Source organism: Plenodomus lingam (assembly GCF_022343315.1).
Source record: "Plenodomus lingam strain CAN1 chromosome Unknown contig_9, whole genome shotgun sequence".
Taxonomy (NCBI): domain Eukaryota; kingdom Fungi; phylum Ascomycota; class Dothideomycetes; order Pleosporales; family Leptosphaeriaceae; genus Plenodomus; species Plenodomus lingam.
The window spans coordinates 891,403-910,683 of record NW_027093973.1 but is presented as its reverse complement, the minus strand read 5'-3'; the positions used below and the strand labels follow the sequence as shown (position 1 = coordinate 910,683).

Genomic DNA, 19,281 nt, shown 5'->3' with positions numbered 1-19,281 from the left:
GAGTTAGCAAGTAGTTTGCCGCCCTATTAGGGTAGTATAGATTACTATGTTTAGTTAATAACTCTCCTAGATAGAACCTAGCCTAACCCCCTATAGGGTCCCCTATACCCTATATCTTATAATTAATTACTAGAACTAAGAATATAACTTACTAGATTAATAGATAAGGGCTAGATCTAAGCAAGCTCCTCTATAGCTAGAGCTCTAGTGTTGCTAGTAAAGAAGCTATTAGGCAGTTAGCGCCTTTATATAGATTACTAGATGCCTAATAGCATAATAATATTAGACTAATACCTACTACTACTTATTAAGGAAACTTTACGTATACTATCTAGCGTAAATTAGTTTATAAAAGTAGATGTTTGCGCTGCCTTTTATAAAGTTAGAATAGTAGAAGGTTATAAGTCCTTAATAGCTTTCTATACCTAGTTTAGGTTATATAAATAGTTAGTATATCTATTTAGTCTTAGTAGTGCGCTATCTACTTTCTAATAATATATTAATACTACGCTTATAAAGTTACTTAGATTATATATAATAGCCTACCTTAATAATATCCTAATTTATTTAGAAGGAGACTAGTTTAACTATATAGAAAAAGTAAAGCGTGTACTTACGCTATTAAAAGAAGTAGGACTACACCTAGACTTAGAGAAATATACTTTTAGTATTAAGGAGGTACGCTACCTAGGCTATATTATTAAGGCAGGCAAATTACTTAGACCTAACCCTAAAAAGCTTAGGGTAGTATAGGAATAGGAATCCCCTAGGAATATAAGAGAGGTAAGGAGTTTTCTAGGTTTTGCTAACTTCTACTATAATTTTATTACAAAGTTTTCTAAAGTAGTAGCACCTTTAAACTAACTAACTAGGAAGAACACCCTATTCTAATAGGGAGAGGAGGAACAAAGTATATTTAATGCGCTAAAAAAGGCGTTTATATTAGGACTAGTATTAATATAATAGGACCTAGCTAGAGAAACGTTATTAGAAGCGGACTATTTAGGATATGCTCTTAGGGGTTGCTTATTATAAAAAGTTAGGGGCGTCTAGCGCCTAGTTACTTACTACTCTATAGTACTAACGCTAGAGAGACAAAACTATACTATATATAACAAGGAATTGCTTGCTATTATAGAGTGTCTTAAAAGTTAGTTAGTAGAGTTATAGAGTGTTTATAAGCTATTTATAATATTTATAGACTATAAAAACTTAGAGTACTTTACTAGCCTTTAAAGCTTAAGCAAGTAATAGTGCTGCTAGGTAGAGGAACTTTTAAAATATTAGTACATCCTATAGTATAGGCCTAGCTATCTTACAGGACAACCTAATACCTTAAGTAGATAACCACAAGATTTAAACTCCTCTAAAGCAACACTATAGTTAGTAATGCGCCCTAAATTAATTTAGGTTGTAGTGTTAGAAGCAGAGGAGGCGTCCAAGTTACTAAAGGGCGCTAGCCTCTTTACTAACCTGCACATGCAGATACTATAGGATAAAGTAGTACTAGAAGATAAGATATACTAAGTATATCTTAATACAGTTTAGAAAGGCGCTAGGTCTTTCCTAGTTTTAGCTAATATAAAGTAATAGATTAGGGACTATATAATTAGCGCACACAGCACTTTACTCTAGAGGGGTGTTATTTAGTTACTAATATAGGAACCCCTTATAACTACTATTATATAGCAAGTATATAAATTAGGTTTAGTAGGATATCTAGGAAAGAATACAATATTTTAAATACTACGCTGCAACTATTATTAGGATAGAATATTAGAAGATATTATATAGTATATTTAAAACTACTATTATTATAGTGCTTATATCTCCTAGAAGCGCTAATAGGGTCTGTTGTAACCTATACTAGTCGCGTTACAATACTAGTCCTAAATATTTATAGATTTTATAGTTAACCTACCTATAAAAGATAATAGCAAACCTTAGTTCCTATTAGTTATTACTAATAGATTATCTAAATATATTTAGCTTAAAGTAATAGTCTCTATAGTAGCTAATTATTATGCGAGGATCTTCTAGGACAACTAGTAGTAGTTCTAGGGCTTCCTATCCTCTATTATTACTAACTAAGGCTCTAACTAGTTAGGATCCTTCTAGATAATATTATACTAGATAATAAAGATAAACTAGTTACTGTCTACTATATATTACCCCTAGATAGATAGCAGGATAGAGTAGGTAAACTAAGAGGTGTAGGTAGTGCTGCGTATAATAGTATACTTTAAGCAGACTAACTAGCCTAACTACCTACTAGCCTACTAGCTTATACTTAATAATAGGGACTTTAGTATAACTAGTATTAGCCTAAATCTACTTTTAAATAGGTATACTATAGACACGCTATAAAAGATAATATTACTACTAGTAAAGCCTATAAATCCTTATAGAGAGGCTGTAGCGTTCTTGTTGCACCTATAGAGGGGTGTAGAGCTAGCGTAAGCTGCTATTATATTCTAATAGTAATAATAATAGGAAGTAATAAACTAGTCCTAACGCCTAGCTAAAAAGTTCCTAAAAGGTAATATAGTTTAGTTTATAATACGCAATATAAAGATAAACTAACTAAGTAAAAAGTTTAACTAGTTATAGGTAAAGTATAGAGTAATAGAAGTCCCTACTCTACTTATAGTAGTATTAGATTTACTAGGGAACTTGTATAAGACTGTGCATATAGATCTGCTAGAGAGAGCTGCTAATAACCTGCTACTAAGCTAGAGGCTTTAGGACTTATAACTAGGTCTAATAGTTACTCTAGAAAATAAAGATATAACGCTAGATAAATAGGAAGTAGAAGAGATCCTTTATATAAAGAATATAAGAGGAAAAGGAAAGTATTAAGTCCTAGTAAAATAGAAGGGGTATATTAATCTAATATAGCACCTACTAGAGGTAGTGCAGGATACTAAGGCTCTAGATAGGTTTAAGGAATAGTATAGGGATGCCACGTATAATAATAGCCTAATACGTATAAAAGCTAGAAGGTAAGGGTAAAAGGAAACTAGAATAATAACTTAGACCTTTATTACAATTAAGAAGTAGAAAGGTATTAGAGATATCTTTTTATTTATCCTAATAATACTCTAAGTAAGTGCCCTACTACTAAAGTTTTATAATATAGCTAATAATTAGGTAGTAGTGTCTATACTATTACTATCTATAACTAACCCCCTCCTAGCCCCCCCTAAACTATTGTTTATGTTATTCTAACGCCTCTACGTCTCTTAGTAATAGTAGTAATGCTTACGCGTGTTATAGGTAGGAGAAGACTTAGTTAATAAGTATAAGTAGTAGTAGTAGTAGTAGTAGTAGGAGGAGGGTAGTGCTTTAATAGCTTGCTAACGCGTAGCACTCTAGGCCTAAAGGAAGTAAATATTAGAATAGATATAAAGGGAATAAGGGAAAATTAATACTAATAATAAGGGTCTTAATACTATAGGTAGTGCGCTTAGTAGCGCTCTTAAGCTTATTAATATAAAGGTTAGTTTAGGCCTAGGTCTTGTTTATACGCTAGTTAATACGCTAGAAGGTAATACTAGTAGTAGTAGCAAGCTATATAATATTATTATTCCTATAACTACTATATAAAGGCGTAATAGTAGACTAAAGTAGAAATACTAGAGTACTAGTAGTAGATAGAATAATAGCACTAAGCTAATACTAATTATAGGCGCGCAAGTAGGTAGTAGGGGTAAGTAGAGTAATAGCGTTATTAGTTTAAGCCCTTAATATAAGATCCTTAAAATAATAGTAGAGCTAGTAGAACTATAGTATAAACTAGTAATAGGTGCCTTTAGTAGGTTTCCTTATAAAGGTGCTAAGGGTCCCCTTCTTTATAATATAGAGGCGATCCTCCTAGTAACTATAATAAAACTAAAGCTAGTTATAAAGGGCTTAGTAAATATTAGGATTATTAGTAAGGATAGCTTCTAATTAAGTATAGGTCTTGTAGCTATAATAGTAAGACTTGTATAAGCGCCCTAGATATAGTTAGAACTTGCTATAGAGAAAATAAAAATTAAGGGGAACTTACTACTACCTTCCTAATAGTTATACTTGCTAAAGAGATAAAGCTAGTTAATATACTAATTATAGGGAAGCAGCTTTATAAAGCTACTATTATACTCCTTATTATCTAAGTTACTAGAAATAATAAAGCTGCTAAGCAGCTGTGTTTAGGGAGGCGTGTGCTAAGCAAAAGTTAGTGCAGGAAATATAGGGAGAATACTAGAAGTACGCACCTTATCTTAGTAGGCCTAGCGTGGGGTCTAACTACCTTATAGTAGATCCCTACTACTAGCACTAGTAGCTATAGACAAAGATATAATAGGAACTAGATAGGCAGGATTAATAGAAAAAGATTAGAGAAAGAGCTAATTAGTAGGGAAAATCTATTGTATAATAAAGTAAGTTTAGGAAATTTATAGTAGGGTAGGATAGCTATATTAGAACTTTTATAGTAGGGTGCTAAAATAAGTATATAGACGCTACACGCGCGTACTACTTAATATACAGGCCTATTATAAATTAGAAAGGAATACAAAGATATAATAATAAAACCTAAGAATATATAGAAATAAAGCCTAAAATAGATTATAGGGTACAAAGATATAACCTTAAACCCCTAGAAAGATAATTTTATAATAGTTTATAGGGAAGGTTAGGGGTATATAAAGGGCTTAGGCTTATGCCTAAGCCTAGGTCTAACACAAGATAGACTAAGTCTAACACTACTACTAAGCAAACACATTGCACACCCATAAAAAGGCGCTAAGGGCTTACCTCTCCTTTAAGATACTAAATACTATTATTAACGCTTATTGCATTCTCCCTTAAGGCTAGTCTATAATATGTAAGAAGTTCTAAAAGATGTAACAAACTTTAAAGAAATGCTATAATATTAATATTAGTAATACTATCTACTAGGGGCAGCATATACTATATACCTTATTCTAGGATACTATAACTCCTCTATCTATTAATTGTTGTGCTAATAGGTGCGTAGCCTTTACTAGTAACCTTAACACTGCTTATACGTGCCTATCCTGTGGCAGAGCTTAGTATAATAAGAAAGGCAAATTAAAATATTAATAGTAATATATCCCTATACTTCTATAACTGCGTATCTAGTATAATAATAGTTATTAGTTATAATAATTAAAAGTATATTAGGTAACTTTTAACCCTACTAGCAAACATACTTCGCACTAAGACGTATATAATAGGGACTAGTTTTAAGAATATAGTAGGAAAGGATACTTCTAAGACCCTAGGGATCTAGCTTTATAACTTATATTAGACGTGGTAGGTATAGTAAAGAACCTTAAGAAATAATAAAGTATTACACTAGTAGTGCTATATATCTTAAACCTTTACCTATCTATTTAGGATTAAGACTATAATATACTTGTTACTACTATTATACCTAGTACTTTTAACAAAAAATTTATAGATACTTAGCTACACCTAATAGTAGAGGAATTACGCTAACTTGCAGTTAGAGTTTATATATACAACGCAGACGCTTAGGAAGAATTTATCCTTCACGCCTACCTTATACTAATAACTAGAGATAGGCTAGCTATAGTAGAGATTATAGGAACAAAATAGCCTAGTATATTAAAAAGGAGTTACTACCTGTGCCTGTATAAAGGAACTAAGGGGAGAACTAGTAAATACTCTTTCCTAAATAGAGATACCCTTTACCTAGTTATATATAATAATTTAGCTACTACTATTAAAGATATATATAAATAATAGACTAATATGCTAGCCTCTAGATACACTACCTTACGCTAAGATACTAGTATTAACTACTACTCTATCCTATTAAACCTCCCTACTATACACTTTCCTTATAGCTTTCCTATTAATATTATACACGCAATATCCTATAATATACCTAAAGCCTTATTCTAACTCTAGAAAGGGGACAAATTTAATAATAAGACTATACTATAGCTTATTACTAACGCTAATTAGGCTTTAATTAATAAAGGTCTTTATAAGTCCTATTCCTTAGTACTAACCTAAGTTAGCACTACCCTATAAAGCACTATAATATATAAGATATAGACTTTATTTAAATAGTAGACTTTTATACTTACTTATAGAGCGCTAGCTATATAGGTCTATCTTTAGAAGGAATATGCTAATAACTTCCTACGCTACTATAAACTACTCTTCTATATAAGCTAGAGGGAGTTTACTATTAACTAGATTAACAAGTTAGAACTATTAGTAAAGAATTTTATTCGCTAGTACAAGTTACTCTACTACTATAGTAAAGTAGACTAGTTACTATCTTGCTCTATTTAGATCTATTACCTACTCTACCTTATATCTAATACTAGGGATTTTAGACTACCTATATACTATACTTAATAGTCTTTAGAGAGACTTATTAGTTATATTAAGAAGATAGTAACTTCTCTTTCCTAGAAGTATATTAGTTTAGAGTAGAATATACTAGTATATAAGCGTATTATCCACGTATAATAGCTTAGGCTTAGTATAAAGTATAATATTAATAAAAATTTAATTATAACTTAGCTATAAGAGTACTATCTAAAATCTAAGTCTTATAGTAGTATAGATACGTACTAGGGACATATCCTAGATAATACTTATACTATAATTGTAACTATAGTGCATGCTATATAGACACGCGCCTAGGATATAGTTATATATAACTATTATATACTTCTAAATAGGTGTACTATTAGGGTTTTAGGGAATTATAAAGATAGTAACTACCCCTAGAGCACCACGTTTATTATATATTACGCTGCTAGAAATAATTATAATAACTATGTTTAGCTCTCCTTTAGGATAGTAATATACCTATTTTAAGATCTAGCTAATAACTCTAAATAGGCAGGAGTACTTTAATAGTAATAGATATAACCTACTACTACTATAGGCTAACTAGCCTAACCTTAGAGGATAATAGAAGATAATAATAGCATTAAATAGATTTAAATAACAACAATTATTAACCTTATAGGAGTAGCTATAGTTTACTATAGACGCAGCACTTAACTTTAACCTAGTAATAAGCTATATATTATTAATAAACGTAGATAGTCTAAGACTAACTACCTATAGTTAAGTAAGATAATAGGTCTATATCTAGCTTTATAGTACTAGGCTCTTTATACTAACACTATTACTATATAATATACTAGTATTTATTAGGTAAGTATATTATCTATATATTACGCTAGACTATTATTAGATATACTAACTTACACTAATTACCACGCAGTTATACTACTTATATACCTATTTAATTTATATTATACTATAGTTTTCTAAAAATAAGTAAGGTATGCAGTAGATAGCCTTATAATTACGTAGGTATAGGCTAATTATTACGCAGGTATAGGCTAATAATTAGGTAGTTTTAGGCCTGTTAATTAGGCAGGTATAGGCTATTAATTAGGCGGGTTAGGCCTAGGGACAGGACAGGTAATAACGTACTAGTAGTTTATATAAGGATACTAAAAAAAATCTAATACTATTATTACTATACCTAATACTTATATTTTATCTTTTATAAACTACTTTATATACTCTACTAATAGGTCTATTATAAACTACCTTATTTACTCTACTAATAGGTCTATAGTAAACTATACTATATTTATACTATAAAAAAGTAAACCACCACTTTAAACCTATTTACGGGTATACACGAGGTCAGTTTACACCTATATAGTAAACCCCTAGCGTACCATTCTACAGTAAACAATTTTTTACCGTAGTGCATGATCTATTGGTCCTTGGAGTAGATATAGATTTGAATCACTTGCACGCGATCATGGCATTTTTGAACCATTCGATAGTGGTTTAGCATTAACAATGAAAGGTAGTAGAGACGTTTCTGTCTTTCATATGATAGGAAAGGCTCATTGTGAAAGCAACAGAAATAGTTACAAACGTAGATAATACCATTTGCTTTCTGTTTCGATCTTTGGTCCTTCAACTACTCTGCAGGGTAGCACTGCTGATGTTATCTCGATCAACTGGGCATGTGTTGTCTTGGCTTTCGTACTGATTGATCAATCATGGTTTCTTTGATCAGGCTGTTGTCTGGCTGTTGTCCGGCTGCAGGACTAAGATTCGCTAGCACCAGAGTAGGCAGCGAAGGCCCGGCCCCTGATGCGGGAACGACCTCGGCACTCCCAGCGCCAACAAGGTCTCGAAGCCTAACAACACACGTGATCAAACAGCAACGTCCATTTGCTCCGATCCACGTCTCTGAACTTTGAGTATTTATCAATCAACAATAGCCATCACGCCGAGTTCTTTCACGCCAAAAGATGACCCGCAAAGAGGGTATGTGGCAGCTGAGCTGGTGGTGTGCAGGTATAGGGTACAGCCAAGATTGCCAAGCTCACAAACAAGATATTGGTTGAGTTCCACAGCTGAAGCTTGAACTATCTGCGCTCCTGGCTGGTTGTACATCTGTTCTTTTGGACGAAACCTCATCTTTATTGTATCAATGACTACGATATATATCCATGTCTCAAACCAACTTTAGGAATCCAGGTCCCCGAGACTAGGTACATATCATCCGCCGCAACCAATCTCCCCCACCCCGCCACGCCATGAGGTGATCGCCAACCCATCCAATCTGCCAACACATCGTTCTCATCACCGCTGCACCATGTATCAGCTGTAACCATAGGCCCGAAGATTCCAGTTTGCCAAGGCGGCCTCCCCTCTTTGAGCGAGCCCAATGGATGGTGCGCCCGCTCGATTGGCCTGGCCCGATCGTGACTTATCTCCATGCAGCAACGCCCGCACATCCAGGCGCTGGGACAAGAAACGCCACCACGGCATGTCAATTTTGTCAAACGTAGTTTTTTTGTATGCAGGGTCGCGAGCGGTAGCGAAATTTGTTTGGCGCTAATGGGGGTTGGGCGATTAGGGGGTGCATGCGAGCACGCGAGCAGGCTCTTGAAGTATGGGGTCTGCCCCGGGTAGTTGGGCACAGGAGGCATCTGAGTTACCTAGAGTAGTTCGTTGCTGCGAATTTTTCAAGCTTCGAATTGCGGATTTACGATATGGTGGAGAAGATGCCGACTACGTCGAGTGTGTCGAATGGCACGAAGAAAGCGAGTCCGCCGCTGAAGAAGCAGGCCACTGATAAGGATCTTGATGATTATTTTGTACGTTTCACTACTCTTGACGGGAAGACGTCGAAGCAGTGCTAACATGTCTAGATTGGACCGCGTGATCTTGATCATCATTCAAAATGGCCCATGTTTGTTCGGCTTCATGGCAGCGTCACGCCGGAAATGATATTGCCTTTGCTCTTTGTTGGCGGATGGGCAACAGCAATCACTTGTATTTCGAAATTCGTCCATGACTGTAGGCGATACTGTTGACCTCCTGATGAGGGCATTGTACTAAATTCTCCACAGTGGGTATCAACCAGCTGCTTCTCACGGTCCTTGGTTTCGTCGTCGGTCTCGCACTGAGCTTCCGCAGTTCCACAGCCTACGAGCGCTACAACGAGGGACGAAAATACTGGGCCCAGCTCACATTCATCTCCCAGAACCTCGCGCGCCTGATCTGGATCCATGCGGATGAACGGCATGCAAAGGACGTGGCGACGGGGAAGAACGATCTGCTTGCCAAAATCAGCTGTCTGAATCTAATCGCAGCCTTCGCCGTGGCACTCAAGCACAAGCTGCGCTTCGAACCAGGCATGCACTACGAAGACCTCGAACACATTGTCGGCCACCTAGACACGTATGCAAAAGCAGCCGAACAGCCCGTCCGCAAGCGACAGAACATGTTCAAAAAAACGGGCAACTACCTGGGCGTGCCCATGGCCGAGGACAATCCTCGCAAACTGCTCAAGCGCGCCCGCGTCCCGATTGGCAATCTCCCGCTCGAAATCCTCTCCCATCTGTCGGCATACATGAAGACCATCTACGACAACGGCACCTTCAAAGTCAGCATCTACCAGACGCAATCCCTCAACGCCCTGACCACCATGAACGACGTCCTCACCGGCACAGACCGAATCCTCAACACCCCGCTCCCAATTGCCTACTCCATCGCCATCAGCCAAATCACATGGGTCTACATCCTCCTCCTGCCCTTTCAACTCTTCAAAAGCCTCGGCTGGGTCACCATTCCCGCCTCCATCTTCGCCGCCTACATCATCCTCGGCATCGCCCTCATCGGCCGCGAAATCGAAAACCCGTTTGGCGACGACGTCAACGATCTCCCTCTCGACGCCTTTTGCGAGCAAATCCGCAAGGACCTCGACATCATCATGTCGCGTGCGCCTCCCCTCAGCGACGACTTTGTCCCCCACCAGGCTAATCTGCCGCTTTATCCGCTGTCGCATCTCGGCAGCCCGGCCTGGGCCCAGCGGTCTGTGGATGAGATTCGCGAGGCGTTGGCGGCGAAGCCCGGATTGCATTATCCCATGTCGGAGCATAATGAGCATCCCAAGGCGCAGCATGCGGATCAGCATCATCATCGGAGGGCGGAAGCTGCAGATGATGATGCGGAGAAGGGCGAGGCGGGTCACGGGGGGAATGCTGCTGCTGGGGATGGCGGAGACTGAGTCTGCGCTTGTCAAGATGGGGTTGTTTCTTGGTTGAAGAAGTCATCCTGGATCCTGCATAGATGGGTTTAGGCCCGCAAAGTAAGCAATACTGTTGAATATCAAGTTCTGCAATAGTTATGAGATGTATTACTAATATCTAATTTCTCTGTTCAACGTAAGAGTCTGAACCTTTGAGCGTTGACTCGGCAATTCTGCTCCTCCTCCATCCACATTCTGCACGCACATGCCCATTCATATTCTTACTTTTCCAGCCCAAACCAAATTTGCCATCATGTACTCCATTTCCCATCTTCTCCCTAAAGCTCACGAAAACTTCACAACCTTCAGTTGCAGCTGAACGCCTCACCCCCTTTTCTCATCCACGCAGCAAGACTCTAAACCCACATTCCCCGTCCTCATACCCCCTGACAACCCCCGTAGCATTCCCCTCCAACGCCTCCAACCTCTTCTGCAGCCCCGCCACCCTCTCCTCCAGCCCATCAACCCTCTTCGCAAAAAACTCAGCCAGCATATAAAAACGCGTCACGACCATAGCACCCGCCATCATCGCAACCGCCCTCTGTCGCCGCGATTCCCTCGACCCCGGCGGACTGCGACTCATGGCCATGCCGAGACAAAAACACGCCATCAAGATGACAGCCGGGCCCCAGGGATTCCGGTTCGCGACAAGAGTCATCCAGACGGCAGTGAGGCCGAGCAAGGCCATGCAGAAGAGCATTTCAATCACATCATCTACAATCGACAGCACCGACTCTGCAACAAACTGCCCGTGTTCCGCAGGCAGACTTGCAGGGAGATGATGCGCCCACACTCTGCGCGCATGCTGGTTGCGGTGCAAATAGCGCACGAGAAGACGCATGGGGCGTAGGATGTTGTAAGGTGGGTAGTCGCGCCAATCTCCATAGCATCGAAGCAACCATCCACGCAGCCATCCACGCAGCCATCAAATCAATCGCCTGGACGCTTTATTTTTCAAATCGAAACCCCGTCTCAGACCGCCAAAACCACCGAGCCGTCGAGCGAACTATGGAAAGCGGCGACAAAAGAGTTCATACGTGCAGTACCAAAGAACGAAAAAGACTGGTCGGATAGAAGAAAACAAGTTGGTCTGCACCAACCAGAAGCCGTCATCCACACGTTCTGCCTTCTTACTCGTCACTCTCAACAACTATCCTCTTTAAACATTGGTGATGCGCCAGGCACGGAAGCAAGCATTCTCAATATTCTAAGTGACTACCAGGTATTTACAAGCGTACTAGGAGCAGAGAAGGCCTATGCGACACAGGTATCGAATTACAGTACGCTGCTGTTCGTCGGCCTTTCCATAGTCGCCTTCTCGGTTGGGACCGATCCAGAGAAAGTGGAAAATCATATGAGGAAATTCCTCACGCATCAGCAAAGCAAAGTGTGCACGGCAAAAGGGAGTTATTTATCAAAGCTTCGAACCGCGGCTCTGGGGCCTATCAAGCGTATGGATGAGTTGTACGAAAAAGGCCTGAAGGACCGAAGTTGGGAGATATTCGTCCTCTGTATGGCCTCCAGCAACGTTCTCGCGATCCACTGCTAACAATAATAGGTGGTCCATCAATACACTCGTATAGAAAATTCGCAGAATGCAAAGCGCTCAGCTCCCTACAGCCGTAATCCTACCAAAAGAATACTAGTAAAAGCACGTGACCAAGACAAAGAACTACCACACTCACCCAGTGAACAAGATAATAATCCCCCTAAACTCACCACCCTACCCAGCACCCTTCCCTCTCCCCACACTCCTCATACTTTTTTCCACCGCAACAATCAGGGGCCCACTAATGACACTACCTTACTCCTCCGCCATCACGCGGGGTACCTTTCCGTCTGATAAGTTTAAGACCGGTGACTGCTTATAACATCCATGAAGGATCGATATGCCGTTGCGAAATATGAAGCCACAGGATCCCCGTCCGCGGATTTTGACAATTGCATGCTTTTTCCACGTCCAAAGCGGAAGATGGCGAATCGGGAACACGGTGTACACGTGACATCTGCTTGATTGACCGTGCTACAAGCACTGCTGTACAGCTATAGATCATATTACCCTAAATTAGCTATTATAATCCATTGTGAACATTCTGTTGGCCTCCATTTCTGCTACCAGTTCTTTGTACAAGAATGTTCAGTAGTCATCAAGGCTATCGTGGAAAAGCAACTTGGGGTGGTGCTACAATCGGGTCGATGAATCATTTTTGCCCATGGCTCCGGCTCCGGCTCCGGCTCCGAAGAATTTCCGGCTTGGCATTGCCTGCGTCGCGCGGTCAGCTCATCACGTTCCAGCCATCCTTCACTCTCACAAACGCCCATCCCCCGATTTGTATCTTCTCTCAACCAGCCCTCAACATCCCCTCTCCATGGGCATGCCTTACACTTCATTTCACTGCAGTTCACATCGCCATTTCTATTGATTATCTTGAGCGTTCGCTGCGCTCTCACGCCATGGCCGATAGGTCGCGATCTGAGGTAATCATGGCAAACCCCATTGGCAAAGGACTCGATACCTTTCGCGTCTCTTTCGAATACAAATGCAAAGACCTAGCTATCACAGGCGCTGATGCGCTGCATCATCTTAGTGGCGAAGGTATGGTTCAGCATCAAACTCGCGAGATTTCCTAACATCAACAGGACAAAAAAATTCCCTCCTTGACCTTATATCGGCTTTGCTGGTTTGCCCTGCATCTCGTCTGCTGCCTGCAAAGGGCAATAACGTAAACCTATTCGGTGATCTGTTGGAGCTGAACACGGCAGTCAACGCTGGCAACTTCGACATTAAGCATATCCTACCGCTCCTCAGAGCAGTCCTCAACAACGAGCCCGATGAAGCCATATGGGACAATGTCTACGCCGCCGTCGCCGCGTCCACAGCTTTCACAGTCGCCATACCCACGACTCCTCCGCTGTCCGCCCCGTCCCTCGCCGCCTCCTTCCCGCAGACGCCATGGTTGCGCAATACGAGCAGCTTCGCAAACTCGACGGAACACCGCAAATACGTAGACGACGTGCTGAAGGAGGAGTTGGGCACTATGTATGCTGGGGTTCCTGGTTTGTTTGAGGCCTTTTTTGGCGAAATCGCAAGCCTTGAACTGGCAGCACAGGCTGTACTCGAAAGATGCAAAGCCGGGGATAATCCGCTCTATCTGGAGGGGAGCGGGTGGCAAGGTTGGCCTGAAAGCGCAAAGGAAAGAGATGTTCTGCGCTGGTTCGCGGAGCTTACGGACCAGTTTTTGGGCTTTGCGGAAGAACACAGGCCGGCCCCCAGGCCTCAACGACGACCGCTGGCACAGCCGCATCAGCCCTTACAAGGCTCTACAGCCGACCGTAAGCTAGATATTGGCTTTGTAGATGACTTGAACGCTGGCGTGGACTCGAAATGTCACTGGAAACAGATCCTTATACCAGGAGAGCTCAAGAGCAACCCATCAGCCGACATAGCCTCTAAAGCATGGCTCGACTTAGGACAATATGCAAGGGAGGTATTTGCTGCTCAAGATGACCGCCGCTTCGTCCTCGGCTTTACATTGTGTGGATCGCGCATGCGGCTGTGGCTATTTGATCGTCTGGGGGCCATTGCATCCGAACCATTTGATGTCAACGACAATGGGCTGCAGTTTGTATCAGTTGTGCTTGGGTTTCTGTGGCTAAACGAAGAGCAGCTTGGATTCGATCCTACTATTATTACTAAAGAGGGCAAGCGATACATCGAGATTGAACGGAAAGGCTGCATTGAACGTCTCGTTATCGATAAGGTAATAAATCGGTCACCTTGTATCGCCGGTCGGGCGACAACCTGCTGGAAAGCTTATCGCGAAGGAGACAATTCGCGAACACCTCTAGTCATCAAAGACTCGTGGCAGTATCCAGAACGTGAGGAGGAGGGAGAGCTGCTGCGCAATGCAGCTGAGAAAGGTGTGATTAATGTCGCGAGATACTATCATCATGAGACGGTCTGTGTGGGTGGTCAGAACGACGACATCCTCATGAACGTGCGACGAGGTCTGGATATAACGAAAGCGAAGAACTACAGGCCAGAAAGCTCGATGCCGCCTCCAAGCATGGCTGGACGTCGCATTCCACGAACAGGGCGAAGCAGCAGCGCTGGGAGGAAGCGGTCCTCAAGCTGCACAGACGCACTGTTACCACCCAGCAAGCGAACTTGTTCGAGCTCTCCAGTCAAAGGTGGAAGGGGAACAGCAAATCGAGTGCGTCGTCGCACCATCGTTTCTGATTACGGGCTGCCTATCTATTCGGCGAGCTCGCCATCAAAGCTGCTCGCCGCGCTGGAAGCCTGCATTGAGGGATATGAGTCATTGCACACAAGAGACGGCAGGTTGCAAGGCGACATCTCACCGAACAACCTTAGGATCAACGAAGACGAGAGGAACCCTTCGTGGCCTGCATTTATAATTGATCTTGATCTCGCGATCAAGGAACAGCGCGAGAAGGCTTCTGGAGCGCGTAGTAAGACCGGCACACGAGCGTTCATGGCAATTGGCGTACTACTAGATGACGAAAACCACTCGTTTATGCACGACCTCGAATCGTTTTTCTGGGTGCTCTTCTGGATATGCATTCATTATGATGGGCCAGGCAAAGACATTGGCCCCACTGAGTTCGAGTGCTGGAACTACGAGGGCAATAGAAAGTTAGCGGAGCTTAAAAAAGGCCTAATATCCGACGAGAAGGATTTTTTACAGACTATAGAGACTAAGTTCACATCCCACTACAAATCACTAGTTCCTTGCGCCAATAGATTACGAAGGAAGGTATTCCCTAATGGAGGGAGATGGAGAGATCCAAACCAGAGGCTGTACATCGAGATGAAGGAGATACTCCACGCCGCGCAAAACGAGCTGAAAGGATAGTCACATAGTCACTTATGTGTTCACTATGTAAAAATTTCATGCACAGTAATCGAACTTGTACGTGTAGCGTGATTAGATATTAGAACCCTGATATAGTCTTATACAGCCTTAACATACGTCGAAGCTCTGGCTCGCCTAACGAGGTGGGGTAGGATAATTACAGCAAGGGCTCTGGCTTTCATCTGCTTTCCGTAACATACTAGTAATAACTCCATGGCTGGTATTTACCTCACCGACAGTTTGAAACTTGAATTTCGAGTATAATCTGACACCCGCTGGGATGGACTTTCATTGGGCGAGAGGTTGTCAGCATCTTCCCATCCTTCTTGTACGCTGTGGTTAGTCTGGCAGTGCACCACATTGTCGTGGTTAGTCCAGCAGAGCACCACAAAGCCGTGGCTGGCCATCGATCCAGGCCCTCAATGTGGCCAAAGCAGGGTGGATGCATGCATGCGTACGCCAGGTCTGCACACGGCATGGCATCTTATACGTTGTCATGTTGGAGAAGACATTTTATGGAACCTTCAATTGGAATTGGAAGCGTTTGGTTGAATTTCAAACGACTGGATTGAAAAGTTCTACAACGATAGCGCTCGGCTAATGCGCCCATCCTCCGATTGATTCCGATGCATGTCCAGTGTTCATCATTTCCTTCAGAAACAATTAATGGTGGCTCCTTTGATGGCGTATCGATTCAAAATTCAACTTTGTTAAGGATTCGCCATTGAGCGGAATGGATAGGAAAGCAAGATACATGAGGGAGACATGCAATGAATTAGGACGCGCTGCCGAAAGCGAGCTGCATTCTCTTGCGCAAGGTAGAGGTCTCGTATTAGAAGATGATGATGGGCAGTCAAGAGGTAAGAAGAGAGCTTGGGAAGAGGCACGTCTGAATCTAGAGGCCGAAAATATAGGAGCAACAAGAATCAATGGACCAATTGTGAACGGTTCCCAGCAAATCAGTAATACTGGTCAATTCATTCCCAGTCTTCATTAACTGACGTGAATTCAGATACCATTTCGTCAATGCCCACGCAATCAGCTAACACATACATGACACCCGAAATGACAGGATTCGAGGCGGTGTCGACTATAGACGGCTTCAGTGGCGGCTCAATGATCTTTCCGGGTGCTGTCGTGGGGATGAATGATATCTTTGATGCCCCTCTTCTACATCAGCTCAGCCATCCACTATACGATGCAGCAGTAGCTCAACCCAGCCTATTCCGAGCTTCTGGGCAAACCTGAGAATGAGAAGTTCACCCCTATTGTAGGACTCTCCATGTCAGTAGCCTTCTGCCTGAAATCCTGCGAATCTGGGACCTTTATCTTAGGCCAAGGGGCGACTACTTCAGGAGTAGCGAATATGAAAGTGAATGCGTAGCCGGCTTTAGTCTCAGCGTACAGTCGAGTGCGTTCCAAAATTTTCGAGGCCATAAGCTGCAAGCGGGCTAAGTGATCGACTGCGCCACATGTCCAGGACGCCATGTGTGCACGTGATTACTGCAAACGTGGCTCGGAGAACTAACGTGATCCACCACCGAGCGCCCACCCCCACCGAGCGCCCACTAACACTAAAATCCACCACCCACTAAATAAGGATATTGCGCCACCTACAATAGCTATTATTACAAGATTTCTTAGAGTTATAATTATTAGATCTATTAGAGTAGATTAAATATTTTAAATTATATAAGTAGCTTTTTAGGGGGTCTAATTAGGCGCCTACGCTGTAAAGTTGCCTCTACTACTATATCCTCTTCTACTAGCTCCTTATTAACTACCTTAGCTAGTATAATAGTAGGAGGCTTAAGGATTTACCTCTTACCTATTTAGGATATTTTAATATTATTTTAGAGTTACTTTTCTAGTTACTTAGTAGTTTTCTACTTATTATATATAGTAGCTTTTTAGGTAGCTTTCTCCTCTTACTTCTTCTTAGTAATTACTTAATTTAGGTAACACTCCTTTATAAGTTAAGCTTTAGCAAGCTTCTATTACTTATAAAGCTTAATTACCTTACTTTTTTAGTATTATAGCTCTTATTCTTTAAGGTTCTTTTACTCCTAGAGCTTAAATACTTGCTTTACTTTTAATAGTAAAATAAATTAGGCACTATTACTATAATTATTATTAGGGGGTAATAATAAAGGTTTACCACGCTTCCTACGCTTCTTCTTATTAGCTAGGGTAGCCCTTAGGTGTTTATTTTTATAGTTAAGTAGAGTATTTCTTACTAATATAGTATAGATTATCTAGCTAAGCTTCTTTAACTATTTATTATAGATATTAATTATAGTATTATAAAGTAACTACTCTATCTTTCTTTAATTACTTATACTTAATATTAAGGTTATACTATTACTTAAAGAAGGCTAGTTACTATTATTTATAGGTGCTTTAAACCTTAAAAGGATAATATTAGGGTTAAGTAGTAAGATACCTATTACTTTAAAAGCTATTAATATTAGCTTTTCCTTAAAGGTATTGCTCTATATAGTATTAAATAACTAGTAGAAATCCCTCTTAGTAATGCTTATAAGCCCTTAGAAGCTATCTAGAAAACTAGATAGTTAAGCTTTATATAAAGCTGTAACAATAAGGCAGAATTGCCTGCCTATTATTCTATGCCAAGTTAGGCCTAATAAAGGCCCGACTCACTTATATATATAGAGAACAGCTCGCCTATAGTTAGGATAGGCATGTTCTTCTTGTCCTTTCGTACAAGACCTATAGGTGTAGGAATCTTATCCTCTTCTGTATAGACGCGCACTCCTATATACCTTTAAGTTATATAGGATACCTTTTAGATGCCCTACCTACCTAAGTTATTATATTATAAGAAGAATATTATCCTAGCTAGTAATAGTATTTAAGAATATCGCACTTGTTATTATTTTAAGCTACTAATTTAGTTCTAGTAGCTACCTAACCCTATAACTCTATAGTTAGAATAGCTATTAGAACTTCTAACAACTAAAGCCTATAGGCTTAGACTTCTAGACCTATAGGTAGTACTAGATTACCTTTAGAAAAATCGCGTTAGATTACGTTAAGGTAGAGACCTAGAGACTACTAAAAGCCTAGAGGAATTAGAGGCAAAGCTAATATCCTCCTATAACTAACCCCCCTAAAAAGAAAAGATTTATTATTCTTATTAACTACAAAATATTAAACAAAGGTAAAGGAAGGGTATCTAGTTTAGCTACTTTTAAAAGCCTATTTACTAATAGAAAGAAATTAGATAAGGAAGACTTAATTAATAACGCCCTCCTAGAAGGACCTACTTCCTATCTATCTCTTAAGGTACCTTGTGCTCCTAGGAAATCTTAAAGTAATACCTCCCTTAAAGATAAATATATATTAACCCTATCTAAAAAGGAGAGGTTAGAGGAATAAGTTAAGCAACTTACTAATTAGTTATATAACACCTCCCTCTATAAGAAGATATAGGGTACTACCTAACCTAGCTAGTCTTTAGCTTCTATATTAAACCCTATAGTATATACTATAAAAGCTAAGAGATAATCTAAAAAGATGCTAAATATCTCTACACTTAGTAATAGTGCTAATCCTACTTTTAGATAATAGCAAGTATCTATCTAGGATAGGCTAGAAATTAACGCTAATTACTACCCCTCTTCTAGAGCTTAGATAGTGTTAGTCTAGGGACACTGCTTAGGACTAGCAAGAGAATACTTAGAGCTACGTTACCTATCTAATTCCCTAAGTCTTTAATTCTAAAAAGCTAAGGAAATAATTACCCTCCTTTAA

The 19,281-nt window shown here is 40.5% G+C and overlaps 4 protein-coding genes across 4 annotated transcripts; all 4 read left to right on the top strand.

Annotated features, from left to right (window-relative positions):
• Window positions 1–8,472: 8,472 nt before the first annotated feature.
• On the top strand, window positions 8,473–10,609 carry IAQ61_010836 (uncharacterized protein; the record flags this gene model as incomplete). The annotated part of the gene is made up of 3 exons (XM_066098953.1): window positions 8,473–9,194; window positions 9,249–9,396; window positions 9,450–10,609. Exons 1-3 carry the CDS (start codon window positions 9,090–9,092, stop codon window positions 10,607–10,609), a joined length of 1,413 nt encoding a protein of 470 aa, XP_065951111.1. The 5' UTR covers window positions 8,473–9,089.
• A 457-nt stretch (window positions 10,610–11,066) lies between these two features.
• Window positions 11,067–12,179, top strand: IAQ61_010835 (uncharacterized protein; the record flags this gene model as incomplete). The annotated part of the gene is made up of 3 exons (XM_066098952.1): window positions 11,067–11,298; window positions 11,358–11,491; window positions 11,541–12,179. Coding segments are annotated over 3 exons (1,005 nt in total), but the record flags the coding sequence as incomplete, so codon positions are not given.
• Window positions 12,180–12,941: 762 nt separating this feature from the next.
• IAQ61_010834 (uncharacterized protein) lies at window positions 12,942–16,024 on the top strand. Its single transcript, XM_003834805.2, has 2 exons — window positions 12,942–13,226; window positions 13,271–16,024. Exons 1-2 carry the CDS (start codon window positions 13,085–13,087, stop codon window positions 15,505–15,507), a joined length of 2,379 nt encoding a protein of 792 aa, XP_003834853.2. The 5' UTR covers window positions 12,942–13,084; the 3' UTR covers window positions 15,508–16,024.
• Window positions 16,025–16,240: 216 nt separating this feature from the next.
• On the top strand, window positions 16,241–16,755 carry IAQ61_010833 (uncharacterized protein; the record flags this gene model as incomplete). Its single annotated transcript, XM_066098951.1, has 2 exons — window positions 16,241–16,469; window positions 16,520–16,755. The coding sequence occupies 2 exons, from the start codon at window positions 16,241–16,243 to the stop codon at window positions 16,753–16,755; spliced, it is 465 nt and encodes a 154-aa protein (XP_065951109.1).
• Window positions 16,756–19,281: the final 2,526 nt, after the last annotated feature.

What these genes read in the sequence shown, in the direction of transcription:
- IAQ61_010834 (XM_003834805.2), top strand. Translation starts at nt 13,085, where the DNA reads ATGGCCGATAGGTCGCGATCTGAGGTAATCATGGCAAACCCCATTGGC. An exon ending in GCATCATCTTAGTGGCGAAG is followed by an intron (nt 13,227 to 13,270) that starts GTATGGTTCAGC and finishes TAACATCAACAG; the next exon opens with GACAAAAAAATTCCCTCCTT.